Below are 20,407 nucleotides of genomic sequence, written 5' to 3'. Positions count from 1 at the left end.
GCGCACGGTGCACCTTTCACAGTTAACAGATGTGGTCACTTTTCTACAGGGACTAGCCATCTGTATTGGAGCTTGTTTAAGTACCACGTATCCCCCCCCCCCCCCCCCCCCCCCACCAATCCCTTTACTTGCACTGCATGTTCGCGTTCATCATTTGTATGGCGTGGCATGATAAGTGTTTATCTCCGAAGGATTGTGAAGATGATTTTTTTCTAATCACTAGTAAATTCAGCACATGCTTTGCTGCCCAGCCACATGAAATTGTGATCACGTAACGGCGCACAAATGCAGGATCACATTTTCTCAAAAGAGGCTCACCACAATTGCCCTGGTCGGATCTGTCAGACTAGACCTTGACATTATGGTATTCGCCCGTATTTTGTATCTACCTTGTACTATCCATTTTCAGTATAATTCACCAAAAGTAAAGTCTCGTGTTTAGTATGCATGGGCAATGCTTTGTAACAACTTGAACCTGGAGTCTGAAGCAGGGCGAACATGATGTTACATTAATGTGTTACTTAAAAACTTCAGCAAAGTAGGGAGACCCGGGATCAAAGTTGATTGATTCATACCAAAGCCTTCAAAATCGTACTTGTTGCTGCCTGGCTTGGCACTCGGCACTGATAGGTTAGAGCAAGTAAACAGGACTGGATGTGCCGGGTGTCATGCAGTATAATGTGACTGGGTAAGGTGCCATGTCTGGTGTCTTCGGCATAAAACTTTAGTGACGACAGCACTTTTGCGGCATTGAGTCGCCATAGCTCTAGAGTACACAGTGTATGTACACAAACCTAATGACTGCTCTTGGTCATATGACTGAAAAATTCCTTAAGTCCCAAGCATAAATACATACATACATACATACAGCTATAACTTACCAGTTCCTATTGCTAGTTTGGTTGAAAATGCTTGTACAACGGTCAAATTCAACTTCTGAAAACTCAGAATATGAAGTCTGGCAAGTGATGTCACTGTCATAAATCGGAAACTTCCACATCTTCCACTAGAAATTCAAATTGGTACGACAGTATATTTGCGCCTGTGTAGCTAGAATTCGTCTCATAAATGACATCGTTTTGATACGAATCCCAGGTTTTGCAGCCTAAACAGCCTGAGGTGACATCACCCACTGAACCGTATTGGGCCACCGGCTGGAGAACGGCTAGGACAGTAGATTTATTGTTTTTGTGGATTTAAAGTCATTGTTACGTTTCTCAGAAGCTTTCCTGGTAATTTATTGTTTAAACTGGTTATAATCTTGATAATTAGGACCGCTAGCAAATATGAACACTAATCATTTAAGTACGTTAAACATCAAGCATTTATTCATTCATTAAAACCTTCAGCCTCAGGTGCCGAAGGACAGGTGCACGCTTGCATTTTAATAGCTGGGACATGTGAGGTTCAGGCTCAAATCCGACCTTGGAGTCGTTGTTTATTCCAAGGTGACAATATTTATCATGGTGACAATAAGCGCTTATCAACACGTCTTGCCGTTGCGTAGGGTACCGTTCACAGAGGACCACTTGTTTACCACCAATATGGTGTGCATATCTAAATGACATACACCAAAATGTTTGTCAGCATTAAAAATTCGTTTTTTTTTTTTGTTTTTTTTTTTTTTTGCTGAGAGCGCTCCGGCTTACTCCGCAAATAAGGCTTGTGACTGTCTAGTGTAATGTCTACCCATAAGCTATTTTAAGATTTATGATATGGTAAGTTGGCAATCTTACATGTAGTTTTTTGATATAAAATTCAGTCGACTTTTGTCGTTTTTATACCTCCGCGAGACATTTCGGAGAAAAATATGTAAGTTTGTCTCACCAACTATTCAAACTGTATATAAAGAAATTGCATATGAAACTGTCCTTAGCTGCTTTAATGCATACATTTACCTTGCACATTGTGATGGTGCTCTCTTACATTGCATTTTGTTCTCATGTTTGATAAATATCTGCCTGTAAGTCTGTCTTTCCATCTGTCTGTGTTTCAGTACAGTGTTCCATCCCAGGCTGTATCCCCAAAGCTTTTTGTATGACGTTCATTTTCTGCTCCAGTGCTAAAATTACAAATGGAAATCACCACCGTTTGTTGAACTTTTCATGTGCTAAGATGTTGCAGATTATTCACCTATAGCTGCTTGATTAGGCCCAGCTGACACTCTTCACGTCACGCCTTAACGACAGGGCATGTTCTCGTCAGTCAGGGACGTCAGGACAAAACCTAGTGTGCTCGGGAATTGTGTCAGTCAGTGTGTGCCAAACACTTTACCTCTTCTGCAGTCTTTGGTGATGGCCTGGATACATCCTCTTCTCTTCACAACCTTCCACACCATCTGCATTTCCAGCCCTGAAGCCAGCTGACTGAGTACTGCAGGTCAAAGTTGGCTTGGCAGGTTCTGCTTCTCATCTTCCCATGACAGCTGCAGATGATTTTCTGGTGACATATGCATAGGCCTACTTAGATCTTTTGGTCCCATGTCGTCTTAGCTATACGAAAGTCAACATCACGGAGAGTAAACTAGAGCAGTGACAACAATGCGCCAGTTGGCAAATGGTCACACATAACTGATGAAATCTAGCCTTTTGTCACTTAATTACCTCAATTATTATTTTATTTTGACTGTTCATGTAAAGGTTTAAAAGGTAGATTAGACAACTCTAGAGCCATGGATTAGGTTAGAAATGCAGTGCTGATAAAATGCAATTTGAAGACGTCACTTATCTGGAATGTCTCAAAATCACAGTTTGAATACAATAGCATTAAAACAATGAAAAGACACATTTCATAAAGTATCACATGTGCGGAGTAGGGGCTGTCCCATTCATCTGGAACTTGGTTGGGACATAATCGGTGGTCTGCCAGTCCTACGTGTCCTATGTATCCTCGGCATCATGTATGGGCATGCTGGTGGTAGGACACCAGGTCGCGGGGTCACAAAGTTATCTTAGACTCAAGTCAAAACTTCAGATCACTTTAAAATTGTTATTCTTGCATAACAAGATCCTCGCAACGTACATTTTAGGCAAGTTATTGTAAAACAAATTTCAGATAAAATAACGGAAAGAAGCATGCCAAGCTTAATGACTGAATTTTTGACTTTGGTCTACTATCGCTTTGTGATATGTTTCCCCGTATGTTTCCTCCAACAAGGACAAGAACTGGTGACCTTTTCTGATTGCATTTGTCCATATTAAAAACTTTTAATTGCTGTCCAAGTTGAATTTTGGGTGTGAAGTTGAAGCCTTTGTTGCACTTTTATATCAATTCCACTGGAGGTGGCATTGCTGTGGAGGTCAGTTTGTGTCAAGATCCGAGGAATTTGGGGCTTTACCGTTAAACAGTAATCGTATGTTAGATGTGATGGCTATACAGCATTCTGAGTAATTTTATACACCAGTGACGTGTAATAAATAAATTGCAATTAACACTGGATTTTTTTAATATTCTTAACTAATACATGGTGGGAACTCCCATAAACCTGACCAACCTATATCGGTGCAAAAAATATTATTAAAATTCAGCCGATATTAGGTATACGCCAGTTTCCTTACTTTTGTTGTAGGCGTATAGTTCATATCTGTATAACCATATATAGCTATAATTCCCATGGTCAGCGTCATTACCTAGGTGCAGATGATTATCTTATGTTTCATGAGTTAATTTAGCGAGCTTACAGTGAAACTACCTCCGTCCAGCATTTATAACTAACACATACAATTGCATGTTAATAGCGATACATGTTGGTAACCACAACTGGTTGCATGGAGAAGATCAGATGTCTGACAGCCACCGTGCACTAACCATGTTGGTTCTGTATTGCCGATTAGTGTTAATTTGTTACAGTCAACCTTCTTAATGCCAAGACAAGTTGTGTCACCTGTTAAAACAGGAAGAGATTATACATACTGTATTTATGTGCCCTCTGTTCTTAGGGCTCCAATTTAGCACATATTTCCCGACCTAATTTATAGAGCTGCAAGATAATCTACAGTTTTACGTGATTCTACAGCTGAGAACCCATTTATGAAAGCTGCCGAGAAGAGGCGAATGGACCGAGGGCCGGAAAGTTTCTGGATGAATCCTGGCAGGTAAGACTATGCTTAATAGAACTCACTGGAGGGCGAATTTTCCATGACGGCATAAAGGCTTCATGCTGGTCCTTGGGATAATACACCGTTGCATGTGGAGTTGGTTCATGTCACAGTAGCATGATGACAACTGAATGGCGGCATGGCATGGCAAAACGCTTGGCTACGAGGGAGACAGACGAGGCAATCATCTAGGTACAAGATGAAATACCTGAACTCCGAAAAGGAGTTTTTTTACCGCCACGCTTATACGCTGTTCACCAAACAGGTATCGAGATTGATAGTATATTATAGCGAATGTACTATAATTTTATAACCTTTCCATGTAGTATATGTCAGACAGGAACGAATGTCCAATATTGATTTGAACATTTGTTTGTATTTTTAATAAAATTTATACATTATATTAAAATGTAGTAAACTAGTATAAACTAGTAATAGTATACACACTGTTCCTCAATTCCAAACTCTTTAATGCTTGGTTAAGAGCTGACAGGTATATTCATATCCTGTTTATTATGGTGTATACATGTACACTCTTTATTGCTTGTCACATGGCAAATATTACTAAAAAACAGCATTTGATCTTTTTTTCTTGCCAGAGTAAAAAAAAAGCCCTTTTTAACGATAAATAACCATTATTATTTGAAATAGAAATAGTTGGGCTTTGTGTTACTTTAAGTAGACTTAACTATTTTTTTCCAAAAGGCGGAAATATCCACCTGTGGAGCGGTACATCCCGCTATATGTTGACCTTTGACGGCTTTATGCGTTCTTGTACCAACGGACAGTTGTCTCTATATGTCATCACTAGGGGAAACGGGGAAAGTCTGTTCCTTTCATGCAGTTGTATTTTTCTTCAATAGCTGTTTATTCAAAATATCGCGTGTTTGTATGCAATGCAACAGAGGTACAAAAAATAGGTCAGTGTCACTGAAGCATTTGGAATATGGTTTTTCCACATGACTATAAGCGTACTTTTGCAGTATAGTATGATGACAACTGCGACAAAAATAGTTAAAAAAAATATCGTGTTTATAAGCCTGTCATAAAATATAACCTAGATAACACCAATAACGTCAAGAAATTGTTCATGGTCACATAAAATACATAACGTTCTTCTCAAGCACAACATAGCCAGGAAAAAGTTTCATTCATATTATGGCATGCAGGCCCTGTATATATGTAGAAATATAACAAATTGCCAAAATGGTTGGATAAATCAAGGCCCTTTTCTATATCAATTTCATCTCGCCTGTACTTAAATAATTTAGGCCACGATCTTTTTAAAAAAAAAAATAATAAGAGAAACATTCATATATGTACATATGAAAGGCTTAATAAAGCTGCTAGTCCAAGAAAACCGTGAACACAGTTCCGATAGCGTACATGCAGGCGTTAGTGTAGACGTACTCTGCGTATGTATCACAGCTGTCGTTCCATACGAATCGGCTTGCACTAGTCAAAGTGGTACCCTTAGATGGTCCAAGGGCTACCGTGGCTACGATTTTGTACCGCTGGTAGCCCAAGCTTTTAACCTGTTCCTTGATCATGTCACTTAACAGTTTTACAAGGTCGGGACTCTCTCCTTCATCATATTGCTTGTTTCCCAGAATCCCTTCAAAGGTGTCCTTAATTACCTTCGTCATTGCGAGTCTGGATATTTGGGCCACAGGTTCTAGTCTGTAAGTGTTTTCCAATTTCATTGGGATTCTGGGGAAATGGCTTCTTGCAGAAGATCCAACGGCACCAGGGCGCAGACCGGAAGTATCGCGACCGTCACCCATTTTTTTCTTTTAATTTTGGTTTTCTTGCAACTGGGTGATTCCTGTAAACCACAAGTGATTTTATCCAGTTGATTTACGCGCAGGGTGCACAGTTTTAGGGGCTCTCTTCTTTACTCTAAGCTTCTAAAAGAAGAATTTTTTTCATTCATTATGTATAAATGCATGATTTATCAATAAGGACAGCATTGCTTCGCTGATGCAGGGAACATTCCGTAGTAAAAACTAACTCGATTTTTCCGTGAGTGTAACCCGCATTAATTTGTACATGTATTTGTTTCGAATATAACATATACATGAAAATATACACGTTTAAATACATATGGGTTCAAGTGATCAATCAAGAATAACTATATGTAGGTTTGAGATAATGAAATCGTACGTGTGGTTCGAAAGAAGAAAAAACATATACCACCTATAATCGCAAGCAGAAGTTTTTTTAAAAACAACGTCCCATGATGAAAATACACTATTTAGTGACCAGAATGTGTACAATTGATGCATGGCATGCAGCCCTGCATGTTCTTTTCGTGACGAATACATGGTGTAGTTGAGGTATGTATACGCCTACCCTGTGGCAATTCCTATTGATAAATGTTTTCCGTTAAGGTGCATTTAGACACATGAAGAATTTAACGAGTTAATTCATATGTACATATATACACTTATATCCCATATGCATGTAGTTACGCCTATACTGCATATTTGTGCTTACCAAGTAAACAGAATATAGGAGGGTACTCTGCCTTGCTCTTGTCGCTCTTGGCGTTGGCTCTCTTTAGTAAGAGACTCGCATATCTATCCAACTGGGTCAACCTCTTCGCGTACTTGACCACGTCTGTTTTATAGCATTCGTCACGGAATTCATAACATTTACCAAAGCATTTAGTCTCACGCGTAGAAATGGACTCAAACAATATACGCTCTCAGGTGATATTGAAATAGGGACCGGAGAGACGTCCAATAAACAAACGTTGTATAAATATAACTCCTTTTCGGCGTCTCTAGGATCTTGTGTGTTTTATGACTTGAGCACAATTAGTTCTCCATATACCCACGATTGTGTTTGCGTAATATGATATATCTTGGCGTCCTCTTATAGAGGACCTTATATATGTGATAGCAGCTTGCATTGCTAGGGAATGTGCACCTCTATATTTGTAAGGTTAAGCAAGTGAATCCTTATAGGCCTAGGTTTTAATATATTTTATTTGACAAGGCCGTTCCGAATTATGATGTTCAATTGGAGAAAGGTTAATTGTATATTAGCCTTAGCGGTCTTCGGTATAGACTATATAAGGTTTTTCAGCGTGTGAGTTCAGACCCATTGTCGGACAAGGGAATTTTCCTCAGAATTTTCTACATTGCCTTAGACATATCACTTGGTGCAATGGGACCTCACGGGTCACAATATGGGTTTCAATGCCCCCGGCCGCTGGGCACCGGGGACAAGGTTTTACGGTACTCTCTTGTGTAATCTTGCCATGGTCTATGCATGCCTTACACGCACGTGACCAACATACATGTATATCTCACACACATATATAAAGAGTTTACCAGTAAGGTATGTAAGTCGATTTTTACAGCGGGCAATCTGCTTTCCTCGTGCACCCATAAAACTACATGCCCGCGGTGTAGGAAGTGAGAATATTATTAAGATTGGCGATAAACAACAATCGAATAAATTAATAATTAAAAAATAAATAAATAAATAAAATATAGCCAGGCCTAAGTCTGACTTTGGACGAAATTTCACGTTTTTTTGGCAAACATTTTCAGAACAGTACTTAGGGGGCCTACGAAATTTCAAGTGTATGTAAGAATTAGACCCCTATATATATGGACAGGTTACAGCCTACACCAGGACAGCTAGTAGGCCTATAGATTTATACAGGCCAATAGACATTTATAACATGGGCGTTAATGGAATCTGTAGATTATATACACCTGTAGGCGCGGAAATTCAGGCTATGGGAAGCTCCCACCTCTCCAGTTCGTAGCCCACAAGGAACTGGGGGTTAAGCGTATAGATCTATAGATTTAGGCCGCGGTTAATAAACCTTTGCACCAGCTATAGGCCTAGTAATCCTGTTGAGTATGGGGGTGCCCGTAAATGTGACAACAGCACTCCTGAATAGCTGCCTTTATAGCCGAAATAATATACTATAAAATGCTCAAATACGACCAGTGTAAAGCCATACATACGTCATCAAGAACAAAACGACACAAGCCGGAATCGAACTTTATGCCATTCGCTATAATAGCCTATGAAGTAGGCCTAGCCTACTATATCCGATAACCTATGCTTTATTCATTCATGGAAAGTTTACTAAACTACTTCTGCTAAGTGGATTATTCAAATAAACGCCATAAACGTGGACAATTTGAGGTATTAGTCAACGAGCAGCCAAGTGTGTCTAGAATGTGTTTACAAAAAAATTAAAGTTGTTGCTATGGAAATGTAATTACCCAACATGCTTTTGGAAGGCTTGGCATTACCGGAAATGGACAGGTCGAGTCATCACTGCGCAAATCAGGATAACAACAGACAGACGAAAATGGCAGACCGAGATCAAGTCTTAGCCGATTTTCAGGTACTGTTATTCTTTCACCAAATTCATTGATTTAATAACAAGTTGTGGTGATGAATGAAGTTATATCTTCTCTGTGCAAATGTGTAGTATGAAAAGTATTAGACGTCGATAAATATATTTAAACAGCATTTCCTTGCGTCTCATAAAGACTTCTGTCATACTTTCTTGCCCATTGCTTTGTTGTTGTGATTGTGATCGTGATACAGCTGTTTTTATGACGTGTCTCAGATAATGTTAAATGTAATTATTCCCCTTTAAATGACAGACTAATTTCGCCATTACTGAGACAAACCCGTCAAACATTTAATTGTTTATTCTCACTTTGTTAATACCTGAAGACTATAACTACATACACATAGAAATTACTAAACGTCATTGAATGACAGAAGATGAGCGTGTGTGTTTTCATGCGTCAGTTTTGTATCCACATAACCAGATAGATAGCCTATTGCATGTAGTTGACAACAGTGGCACATCTCAATTATATAATGTAGTTGTAAGAAGTACAAAGAGAAATTTCTTTGGATTTTGGGAATCACAGTCAGGCTCATGCATTCAATGAATGATCATAAAGACGTTGCTAGCTGCATGATAGCGCTGGCCTTGTTTGGATTAGGGGAACAAGTCACAGGTTGTTGTGAATTTATATGTTCATCACCATGATAAATGAGCAATTTAGGCAAATCCGACAGTTACCCCATCCTGAAAATTTGTGAAATTAGAATGAATTGAATAAAATGACGTACAATAACAATGCTTATCAAGTGTTTCAAGTGAGGTTTGAGGCTACTATCCTGGATCGGCATTTCAGGGGTCCCGCAAGTTCAAGCAGATATCGACGAGACAGGGTGGGGGTTCTCACAAACTAACACAGCTAAAAGGCAAGATTTTATGGTACTTGGTGAACTAAATACACATCTCACATAGCCAAATCTTTGCTCAATGTCACGGCAAGCAGCTGCTATAAAATCAAGCCTTTTAGCCCCGTTAGTTCATGAGAGCCACCATCCTGTCTCGTCTCAACCTGTGTGAACATGCGACATTCCTTAAATGCAGACTCGGCTTATTATTGGAAGGGCATACTGTACCTACTACATGTAGTTCAGTCAATTTATGCTTTTTACTTCTTTGTTTTAGGAGTGCACTGGATTTGAAGATGTTGAGACATCTATTGCCATTCTTGAACAACATGACTGGAGTCTTCTTGTAAGTAAATATGTTTTCAGACTTGTAGAATTAGGGGAGGCTATAGTCACCTCCTGTTATAAAGCTGCACAGAGAAACAGAAAAACTGTCCCCCAGCGTGGTGCTGTGTCATTGCCTTTTGTGTCCTTAAAAAAATGACAAAAATATTATTTTAATGTGATCATTTCTGTGTCTTATGACTGCATATGTTCAAGTTTTCTTTTTGATATACCGCAATAATATCATCCCAAATATTAAAACAGTTTTGATGTGGAATTCTTAAATGTAAATTTTCCTGTTTTTCATGTGTTTAGCCTGCTGTCCAGAGTGTGATGAATGAGGTGAGCGATTGTGGATCAGCTGCAGAAATGGTGACAATTGAAGACATTCCTCCTCACACAGAGAACATGGTGGATCTCTCAGGGGCCTGTAATCCTGCCCCATCCAAAACCCCAATGGCAGGAACTAGTGGGCCTTCTGGAAGCACTGGGGTTGTTCGCATGTTGAACTTCATAGTGGAGTACAGAGATGAGAATATCCCCCTGATACTAGCCGATACAGAGACTGTGGGTAGGTCATGTGTCAGCTTCAGTAAAGAAAAAGGCCTTTGAATGCTGAGAGAAAGTAATGTAATTTTTTTTTTCATTAGTGTAATTTTTGGCTTATTTCTCAACATGCAAGTGTAGCAGTAAAAATACATTATGTTTATATTATGTTTCTGGAGGGCTATTTAGGAATTTTATGTCCATGTAAGGCTTAGGTCATTAACTGTCACTATCTAAAAAGGAGTTTGAAGTGAAAAAGCACATCGGCAAGGTTCATATTTTCTGACGGGTTACAATTTAAGCTGTAGAGGGAAATGGATAAAATTTGATTTTATTAGGACTTAACTTTTTCCTCTCAGCCTGAGGTATAACGTCTTTAAACCAGAATAGGATACCATGGATGCAAGTGAAAAGCTATGAATTATCTATACATGTTATGCATAAAGAGGTGTTGTTATAGGATGTCACTTTGTGTGCATTGTAGGCAAGATCAAAGAATCACTCAATGAAATATTGAATATACCAGTGTCAAAACAGGAATTGAGAGGCTGGGTTCAAAGAAAAGTGGATGATAAGGTAATTTGTATGTGAGATTGTACTATAATTTCCAAAACCAAAGCAAGAACAATTTCAGAGCTTTAGCTGGATTCTAAGTCAGATTATCGTTTTGTTTGCTTGATTCTGATGTCCATGTCTTTAACAAAGCTGTTTTGAATTTACTTCTAATAGTTATGAGGCCCCTTATAACTTTTTGATAAACCAAAGAGTAATTTACTACTTCTATTCCCTTTTACAGAGAGTATTACGAGATCTCCACTTGCCTAAAGAGACACGTCTTTACCTTCTAACGCCAGAGGTCACCAACCCCACTGTGGTCTTACCGTCTACAAGCTCAGACCAGAGGTGAGGGAGAAGTAGGGAGGAAGATTTGCAAAAACTGTATTAAAGTGAAAGACAGCATCTGACTAATGTTTATGTCCACTGAAAGACTACCATTCAAATTATCTTAAACCGACATTAAATATTTTTTTAGATTTTTAACAATCTTGTAAAAGTGTAGTGAAACTTCAACTGGACCAACCTTCAGCACATCTCCATTATCAAGGGTAAGGTGACGTAATGATTACTCTAACTCTATAATAGTCTAAGCAGCAGCCTATGACAGATAAAAGTTATGAACTTTGGTGATGAAATGACAGATATAGTTTTCTCAGAAATTGGACATACTGGAAGAATATTTCTTCCACTGCTTGAACCGTTGATGCAGTAGGCCTACTATATCATTTACAAGGAACTCCAGCGACCATGTTTCAATAGCCCAGTTGCAGATCCATGGCTGGGGTATTCCTGTTCAAGTCGTAGCCTCCGGAGGGGTTGTGCTGGTGATTTTGACCCCAATTAAATGTTTACAAAATTACAGTATGATTGTTGTACAACAAGATTCATGCTCAATAAATCCAAGTACCTCTGAGGCTGATCTGGGTGTTTGACTGTGGCTGCTATGCTTCAGTATTGTAGGGGTGGCTTCTAAGATGAAAGCAGTGCTGACCTAGTTATCCCTGACGTCATCTTGAACACAGTGTTTCTATAGTTTCAACTGTATTTAATAAAAGAAAAAAAAATCCTTTGTATGCGAGAAAGACGAAGGAGCAAAATTTACTTACTTCACCTGTAATAAATGTAGAGAAAAATGATATCATAAGATTTTTAATTAATTTTAAGTGTTTCCTAGAGAGATGCCATCTTCTCATTCCCATAAACCTTCAACACCCCTAATGAATTTTGCACTGACTCTTATATTTGTTATTTAGAAACTGCTGACTAAATGCTGAAATAAACGACAAGAAAATGAATTTGGGGAGATGAATGCTGTTTGGGCCAAGGCAGTATGCTACTGTCTGACATAATTTGTGATAACATCATCGAATATCACACAGCTTGTAAACTCAACCGATTTTACGTCTGTGGTGGTCTGTAAATAATACAGACCTGCACAACATCTTGTGAAATGGCCCTTGGGCTATTTATAACTATTTTCATTATTGTCATTTTGTCGCACATGTTATTCGGTGTAATCTGATTAAAATAATAAAGTATGATACTTTGTAGAAAGCTTGAGTATCCTGCTTTCGATTGAAATATGTTTTAGCCAAGTGCTGTCTTGTCCCTTAAGATTAGAACATGCTTAATCTTAACTGCTAATTTCTCACAAATCCTAACATGTACTGTTAAGCATGCTATAGTTTTAAAGTGTAAAAGAAAAAAGTCATTGGTTTATTACTTTAAAATGACTTTAGATCTGATTTGTGAACTATCAGGTCTTGAAAAGTACACTGAAATTCATCTTTTTGTACATTTATTTCTATTCTGGAGACCTTCTAGTTTCATATACTAAAGACACGTTCGTTTTTCAAAGCTAAAAAAATATTAATGAAGTCAAGGCATCACGACGTAAATGTAAAAGGTTTTCACAAGCTTTCTATCCACATGACTGGATCATTATCTCGTGTGAAACCTTGTACATTCACGCAGTGATGCCTTGACTTCAATATTATTATTGAACCCACATTGAGTCTTCAGCAGTATATATATAAAAATATTGTCATTGAACTGTACTGACTTGGTGCGGTTCCCTGTATTATTAAGCATGTATTCATACATTTACAGTTACACCATTGAAGAGAAACTGAGCCACACATACACACTGAACATCACAGTGAGGGAGCCTAGCATCAGCATTCCGCGTCAGTTCTCACTACAGTTTCCTGGTAGCAAAACAATCAAAGAGGTTTGTTATATGTTAACATAGTGGCAAATTTATATTACATTTGCTTACCGTTTTTACTTTAAAAATTCTGTATAATTTTCATCAATGCCATGAAGCTACACCTAACTTGTAGAAAACAAGCATAGTGTGTGTATGTTGATGTATGGCACATGCCTTGATTGTAAATTTACAAATTGTATTTCCCTTGAGTTCGTTTCATCTGATTTTCTTGTGACATGTTTGTGTGGACCTTTGAGATTTTATATTACCAGGTGTTATTCATATATTATTTAAATTTTTCTTGCAGTCATTGATTATGTTTATACATTTCTGGTGACTAGTCTTCATATTGTATATGACTGTTAACTATTGACAGGTGAAGAGTGATGTATATCACCTAACAGATGTAGCAGTTCGTCATCAGGCGTGGACAGGCTGGCCTGAGGATGCTAAAGATGACTCAGTAAGTTGATCATTATAGGCGTCGACAGTATATTTTCCATGTCCAGTGATTGTAACTACTTCTTCCAGTTAGGTTTGAACCAAATTTATGAGAGAAACTTGCCACAGCTCAGTCGCTTACCCTGGTCACTCTGTTTTTCTTCACCCGTAAACCTGACTGCCATCATTTAAGTGAAAAATTCTTGAGTATCGGTATGGTGATTAAACAACTCTGCAGGTATACTTCTGTTTGTATGTTTGTAACGTTTTTTTTTTTCTGTGGCAGTTTCTTGTACATGGCTAAAATACTGCAATATTTGTACATAAATTCTTGATTAGGCATACTATTGAATTAACATTTAAATATTAATAGTAGATTTCTAGATTACTACTGTGCTTATTACTGTGCTTCTCTCCTTTCTAGTTAACACTGGCAGCCTCTGGTATTAGCTACCCTGCCCACAGTTTGGAGGTGGACAAAGTATCTACATCATGCTCAGATACAAGGAAAGCACAGTCAACTGAGGTTTGTACAAAAACAGGATTCAGATATTCTAAATTGCATCACTTGTCTGTGATAGGTCAGCATACAGTTAAAGACTTTCACATGCGAATTTTAGGTGTTAAGTAGTCTTTGTGAAATTACTGAATTAATGTTCCTTGTTTTTTTAGGACATGGAAATTACAGTGAGTGATGATGATGAAACAATGTACAACCCATTGTTAGAAGATGACATGTTTGATGCAGATGAGGAAGTTCTGTCAAGAAACAAAAACAGATCTTTAAGTAAGCTGGAATAATTCTTATGCTGTGTATCTGTGTAGTGAATAACATGTTGATGATTGACTTAAAAATTCAGAAATCAAGAATGTATGCAACTGTTACAGGTATATATTAAATTTACACATTGTTAAATGATCTGTCATAGTTACTGGATTTTTCATTCTGAGCTTTCAGTACAGATATTGTGATTTGGTTTTCTTTCAGTACCTGACAATGTTACAGATGAAGTATTTGCCTTGGAACATTTGACAAAAGAATTTTCCAACAGGTAATTATGAGCTGTTGATGAACTGATGGATCTGTGCTTTTCACAGGTTTATTTGTTAATGATTGTATTCATGAACAAATATATACGACTCTTACTTCTTATCACAGGTATGGTGAATGTCATCCAGTGTTTTATGTGGGCTCACTGGAGGATGCTGTAAAGGACTCATTATTAGTCAGTGCTAAGGAGGTAAGTAGATAGCTTGATTAGGTAACAGTAGGCCTATAAATGTAACATTTCCATAAAATTGTGTACAGCAAGGTCTGAATTTCTTAATATAATTGTATGGTACTATCATTTGGTTATCTGTTAAATGAATGAGAGTCTTCTAAAGAGTGTTTTACACTGTGAAATTTGTTGCCTTGTGCATTTACTGATATAATGCTACCATAAATGTTACAACGTGTGTTATTGAGTGTCTTGCGCAATAGTGAAAATTCTGCATAGAAAACTTGTATCCTATTTTTCTTTTTGCAGCGCAAGCCATTAGCGATATACCTTCACCATGACAACAGTATAGCAGCCAATGTATTCTGTTCTCAAGTGTTGTGCTCTGAAAGTGTGGTTAACTATCTCAGTTCAAACTTCATCACTTGGGCATGGGATCTGACACATGAATCCAACAGAAAAAGGTACCCATTCTTATTTATAAACAGAATGCAGAGAATAAAAATCTGTAAAGGTAGTATAAGAAATGGAAGCTTATTTTGTTGTGTTGCATGATATGCCCATACCAGAGGCCTTGAATACTTATTGATGAGTTAAATTTGATGGAATGGTATGTTGATATCAACATTAGTGAATTCCCATACCAAGTTGTTAGACTGTTCTATCTAAGAATGTTTGTCTGCTGTAGTACATTGTAACAGTAAACATCTCCGCGTTGAGGAGTTGGCAAATTTCTGTCTAATTAAGATATGTTGTTTTCTAGGTTACAGAATGCAGCCACCTCACTGTTTGGTAGTCTTGATGCTGCTCAGCTCAGTTACAAATCAGAACATTTACCTGTCTTTTTGATTATTCTGAGAACACGATCATCTAGGGAAGTCTTCTCTGTTATACATGGTGAGTTCAGCTCAAGTACCCATTGATGTAAAGACCATAGAGAACATGATGGGTATATATGTGAAGATGTTGTCTCATTACATTTTGTAATCAGTACACATGCATACTGTATTTTTGAATGAGTCATTATGACATTCTACTTATAACAAACCAAATGTTAAGAATGCCCATGATAGAAAATGAAAAACATACCACATGTACATACATGTATGTATATTATATTGTCTAAGGTAAATTATTTGGCTGTTAATGTCTTTGGTTTTTTATTCACAGGTCACCAGACTCTGGATGAACTCATGTCAGCACTAATTAATGCATCAGAAGTGTTCCAGTTAAACCTGAAATCAGATATTGCAGAAGAGGTGGGTTCTTTCCCAGCACTGAGGGGCACAGGGTGCAATCTTACATTATCTTTTACTCATGATGATTGATTCTTTCTTCTGTTTTATCCTGTTATACATAAATACATATACACATATTTCCTTAACCAATTCATTAATATGAAGTTCGTTGTTGGAAAGAGCATCTCTCTGAAGAATAATTGTAAATATACATGTATATACCAGAAGTGCTTTGAATGTACCAGCCTTGTTAGTGTAGAATATAGGTGACTGTGAATATAGGCCTGTGTTTTTAATACAGACTAAGCCTCTGAATAATGTTCAGATATCCTTGTTGTGGATTCATTCAAATGGTGAAGACTGTATTAAGGTTGTATGTTCCTGTTCATAAGCAGTTACAACTCCTGTAGCATAAAATGAGTGTTTTTTGTGTCTTGGATTCAGAAAGAGAGAGAGGCAAGGGAAATGATTAAACGTGAGCAAGATGCAGCCTATGAACAGTCTCTGGCAGCTGATCGGGCAAAGGTATGTAATCTGTGGTCTTTTCTGGTAATAGTAATTATTATTATTATTATTTTTATTTTTTTTTAGCAGTAGGAATATGCTTGATAGAAAAATCTGAGAACAGATTCATGTACCTTTATGAAATCTGAGATGAAAAACACATCAAAAATTAGCGTTGCCAGACAGTATTTTATTGCTTCTTCGATGAAATGTTCCACTATTAAAATACATCCACTATTACAACTTCGTTGAAAACAATTTGCATTTTGGCTAGCAAAGCTTCAAGTTCGCCAGTTTGAAGCAATTGAGAAATCCCACGTCCTTCCAAGGAGAGGTAATAATTTTCTAAATTGTTTGTTACCAGAGGAGATAATAAAGACACTTTGATACGCCCCTACTTTTGATTAATTTATTTGATCAGTGTTTTACACAACACAATACCGATGAATTTTTCTGTGGATCCAACAGGATTGTTGGTTTATGTGCTGCTGTTTTTTCTCCTGTATATTCCACAATTTTATTTCTCTTTGCCTAGGCACGTGCCCAGCAAGAAGAGGTGGACAAACAAAGAGAAGTTGAGCAGCAACGTCAAAATGATGAAGCGATAAAAGAGGTATATTTAGATAAATTGCTCGTCACATTTGACAGTAAGGTGATGCATTTATGTTGTCTTGTTCTGCAGACAGTGAAATCGAGTTAGTTTAACCCCTTGGTGCTATTTTGAAGTCCCTGGCTATAATGTGTTTATATAGGTCATTTGTATAAACATTCAATCATTATTAATGTTAAGGCTATTTTAAAGTCTCTGGCTGAGATTTTTAAGCCTTCAATCACTATTAATTTATAATGTGATTATATAGGCTATTTGTAGGTGTCTAGCTTAGATTTTTAAGTCTTAAATCATTATTAATTTATGATGTGTTTATAAAGGCTATTTGCAAGTCTCTGGCTGAAGATTTACCGGAGGAGCCAGATGCAGATTGCCCTGACCCTGTCAGTCATATCAAGATTCGGGTGCCTGGGGGTGATGTGCTGCAACGCAGGTTCCTGGCAACAAACACCCTGAATGTTCTCCTCAACTTTGTGGCCTCTAAAGGCTTTCACACAGAGGATTTCAAACTTCTCACAACATATCCACGTAAAGATGTAAGTACATCTAAAAATCAGGCTCTTTTCATAGTTACTGGAAAGGATTCTCTCAAGAGTTAACTTTTTTGCTCACTTTTTCCTGGTGACTGTCTTTTGTTCATTTGTACATGGGTATGGCATGTAAACCCTCAGTACAGGAAACACTGCACCACATTTTAAAAATTTACCATTAAGAAAGAGGCATTGGGAAATGTCAAGAAAATGTTTTGGACATTCCCTAAATGACTTAAAAATTTGACTAAAAGTTTTTTGGGGTAATAAATATCATGAGATATTATTTCTGGGGCTAAGATTACTTCTGGGACTAAGATTTACATTTTCCTAGTACGGTGTCATCCTTTATTCCAAACACCTCTCAAAGCATATTTTGCTAAAATCAGTAGGACTGTCAGTATCTGGAAATATGAGCAATTTAGTCATGGACAAGATTTTATTTTAATTTAGAGAAGGTATCTGAAGAAAATATGAAATTTAAGCCTGTATGTTCAGGTAACAAAAATTGTCAGAAATCATCTCCAGGCACACAAGTTGTCATTAAGGTTCAGACGTAGTTTAGGTAACAATAATAATGTTTACTTCTCTTTCCTTTTCAACAGGTCTCACTGCTTGATCAATCAAAGTCATTGAAGGACCTAAATCTGTTCCCACAAGAAACTCTCATAATAGAAGAGCGCTAATGAAAGTGAAGATCATTTTAATGGTTGTACATAGGCATAAGTTAATATTGTCTGTTATATATATATATATATATATATATATATAATTCATACACATGGACATGTGTAACTAGTGACACAACTCCCCTTTGGAACTCTTGTGGGTTGGTGAAGTGGACTAATTTTAGCATGAACTTGATGTTACCTACATGGGACTGGCTCTGTAAGGTGTAACAATCAAATCTGTTTATTTGTTAGTCTCTGAATGCTTGCGGTATTGTTGTTTGTCAAGACAAATATGTGGCAGTCTAGTTTGGTGCTGTACTGCTGTGGAGAATGCCGTGAAAATCTGTGATCCAGTCTTGTGTGTAATGGCCATGTATGGTGTTTGTTGATAAAGGTACAAACAAGTCTAAAGCAACAGTCAAAGCTAGAAATAGTCACTGCAAGAGTTATCCCCCCTGATCCCAGTTCTCTGCACGTTCCTTAGAATCTTCTCACCATGGGCATGTAGGGCAATGTATTTCTGTATAATGAACGAGAAAATGTTTTGTTCTCATGAATGTCACTGAAAATCTATATTTATGTATCTAAATCTCTACTAATTTATTGCAACCTCATGAACGATCTTAATTCATGTTTGTAACATGGACTGAGTGTGTATTTTTACACCACAAATGTTAACCACTCAGCCTGACCAGCATGTGAGCCAAAAGGTTTTAAGAACAGTCATTTCATTTTTTATTTGATGACAGTGTCATATTTGCTATTTGTTTTATGTAAGACTTGGTGTTGGTTTACCAACTCAAAGCCAGAAGATTGAAATGAAATTTAGATACATGGTGTTGGTTTACCAACTCAAAGCCAGAAGATTGAATTATCATTTCTGATATATGTGATTGAAATATCAGCATTTGAGGCTAGATAAAAACAACAGGCGATGAACTTAATAAGCATGAAGCTCAAATTACACCATTTAAGCAGAAGTGGAGACCTTATAGAAACTATTATCATCCCGTATAACTGGATGGGTTATTGTGGAATGATGAGCACAGATATTGAGGTATTGAAATACACAAAAGCAAGCTGGGGTAAGGACTTCACAATGCAAAAAGTAATAAACCACTTTAGCTTTCATGGCGATCTAGTTCATTTACATCATGTTACACTTTTTGTTTTTTTGTGTGTAACCCAGCTGATAGGGTAGGAATAATGAAATGGATAAAATGGTGCACACTTACTCATAGACGTGCATTTTAGCATCTTTGTTGATAGAAAGCTATACATGCATTTAACAGGAGTTTAAATTTTTTTCTTGAGTTTAATTTTTCAAGTTGTAGAATATAGAAAATGCTTTTATGGTCCTCCATATTCAAGGTACTTCAGGTAATGAGGTAATGTGGATTGGAGAATAATGAGGAAATGAGTCATTAACAATGATATTTGAAAGTAAGGTCCAGGAGTTTGTTAAACGTGGGGCATAGTTCAGCTTCAAAATTTTGACAGTTAATACAAATGGACTGAAATTCACTCATATACTGGAATTCACCCATGGGTCAAACTATTCTGAGAAAGAATGTTTTTTGTGTGCTTGTTTTGTTTTTATGCATAGTCTGTGAAAAATGGTCTCCACTCCACACAACCTCCTCTCCGCAAGAGCTGCTGGCCTCTAAAAATACCCATGATTGTATTAGAAATTCAGAATTTCTTTGTCTGCAATGGTGGACACTTTTATTCACACCTTTATAGTTTTGTGAGGCCATAGCTGGCTGTTTGGCCAGGGTGCTTTTCCCCAGCAAAGGGGAGTGGTTTTCATCAGGCTCAGCCCAATTTTCCATGCATATCAAAGTAATGAAGTGAGAAAGAACATTGAAAAAGTTACTACTGAAACTATTTTTTGCTGCATTTGTATCACTTTTGTACCAGATATCTTCAGAGATGGTGACGAATTTCTGTATTTTGGTGCAAAATGTCTAAAAAGTGAAGTGGATTAATGTATATGAGAGTACAAGATTATTAAGTTGGCTAGCATATTAGTGTCATCATCCATGCTGTCTTTGAGAGTAACTTGCCAAACACTTATCCAGTGAATAAATGAGTGTGCTATCTTGTTAGTTTTTTTTTCTGAAATCTAAGTTCTTGGCCAAGGCCATGATTCTCATGAGTTATATAATTGAAACTGTCCTGCAAAGTCTCTTACACATCACATTGTAAAAAGGATTGCATGAAT

At 37.3% G+C, this 20,407-nt stretch overlaps 2 protein-coding genes across 2 annotated transcripts; one reads left to right on the top strand and one right to left on the bottom strand.

Annotated features, from left to right (window-relative positions):
• Positions 1-5,443: 5,443 nt before the first annotated feature.
• On the bottom strand, positions 5,444-5,881 carry LOC135470893 (dynein light chain Tctex-type 5-like). The gene has a single exon (XM_064749943.1). The coding sequence runs from the start codon at positions 5,879-5,881 to the stop codon at positions 5,444-5,446; it is 438 nt and encodes a 145-aa protein (XP_064606013.1).
• A 2,535-nt stretch (positions 5,882-8,416) lies between these two features.
• LOC135471374 (FAS-associated factor 1-like) lies at positions 8,417-18,234 on the top strand. Its single transcript, XM_064750585.1, has 18 exons — positions 8,417-8,472; positions 9,610-9,678; positions 9,972-10,227; positions 10,687-10,778; positions 10,999-11,105; positions 12,870-12,990; positions 13,346-13,432; positions 13,835-13,936; positions 14,083-14,197; positions 14,399-14,462; positions 14,570-14,651; positions 14,940-15,094; positions 15,394-15,527; positions 15,801-15,889; positions 16,313-16,393; positions 16,908-16,985; positions 17,303-17,518; positions 18,118-18,234. Exons 1-18 carry the CDS (start codon positions 8,437-8,439, stop codon positions 18,196-18,198), a joined length of 1,965 nt encoding a protein of 654 aa, XP_064606655.1. The 5' UTR covers positions 8,417-8,436; the 3' UTR covers positions 18,199-18,234.
• Positions 18,235-20,407: the final 2,173 nt, after the last annotated feature.

This window comes from Liolophura sinensis, chromosome 7 (assembly GCF_032854445.1).
Source record: "Liolophura sinensis isolate JHLJ2023 chromosome 7, CUHK_Ljap_v2, whole genome shotgun sequence".
Taxonomy (NCBI): domain Eukaryota; kingdom Metazoa; phylum Mollusca; class Polyplacophora; order Chitonida; family Chitonidae; genus Liolophura; species Liolophura sinensis.
Note: the sequence above shows the minus strand (reverse complement) of the source record. Positions and strands in the feature narration are given on the sequence as shown.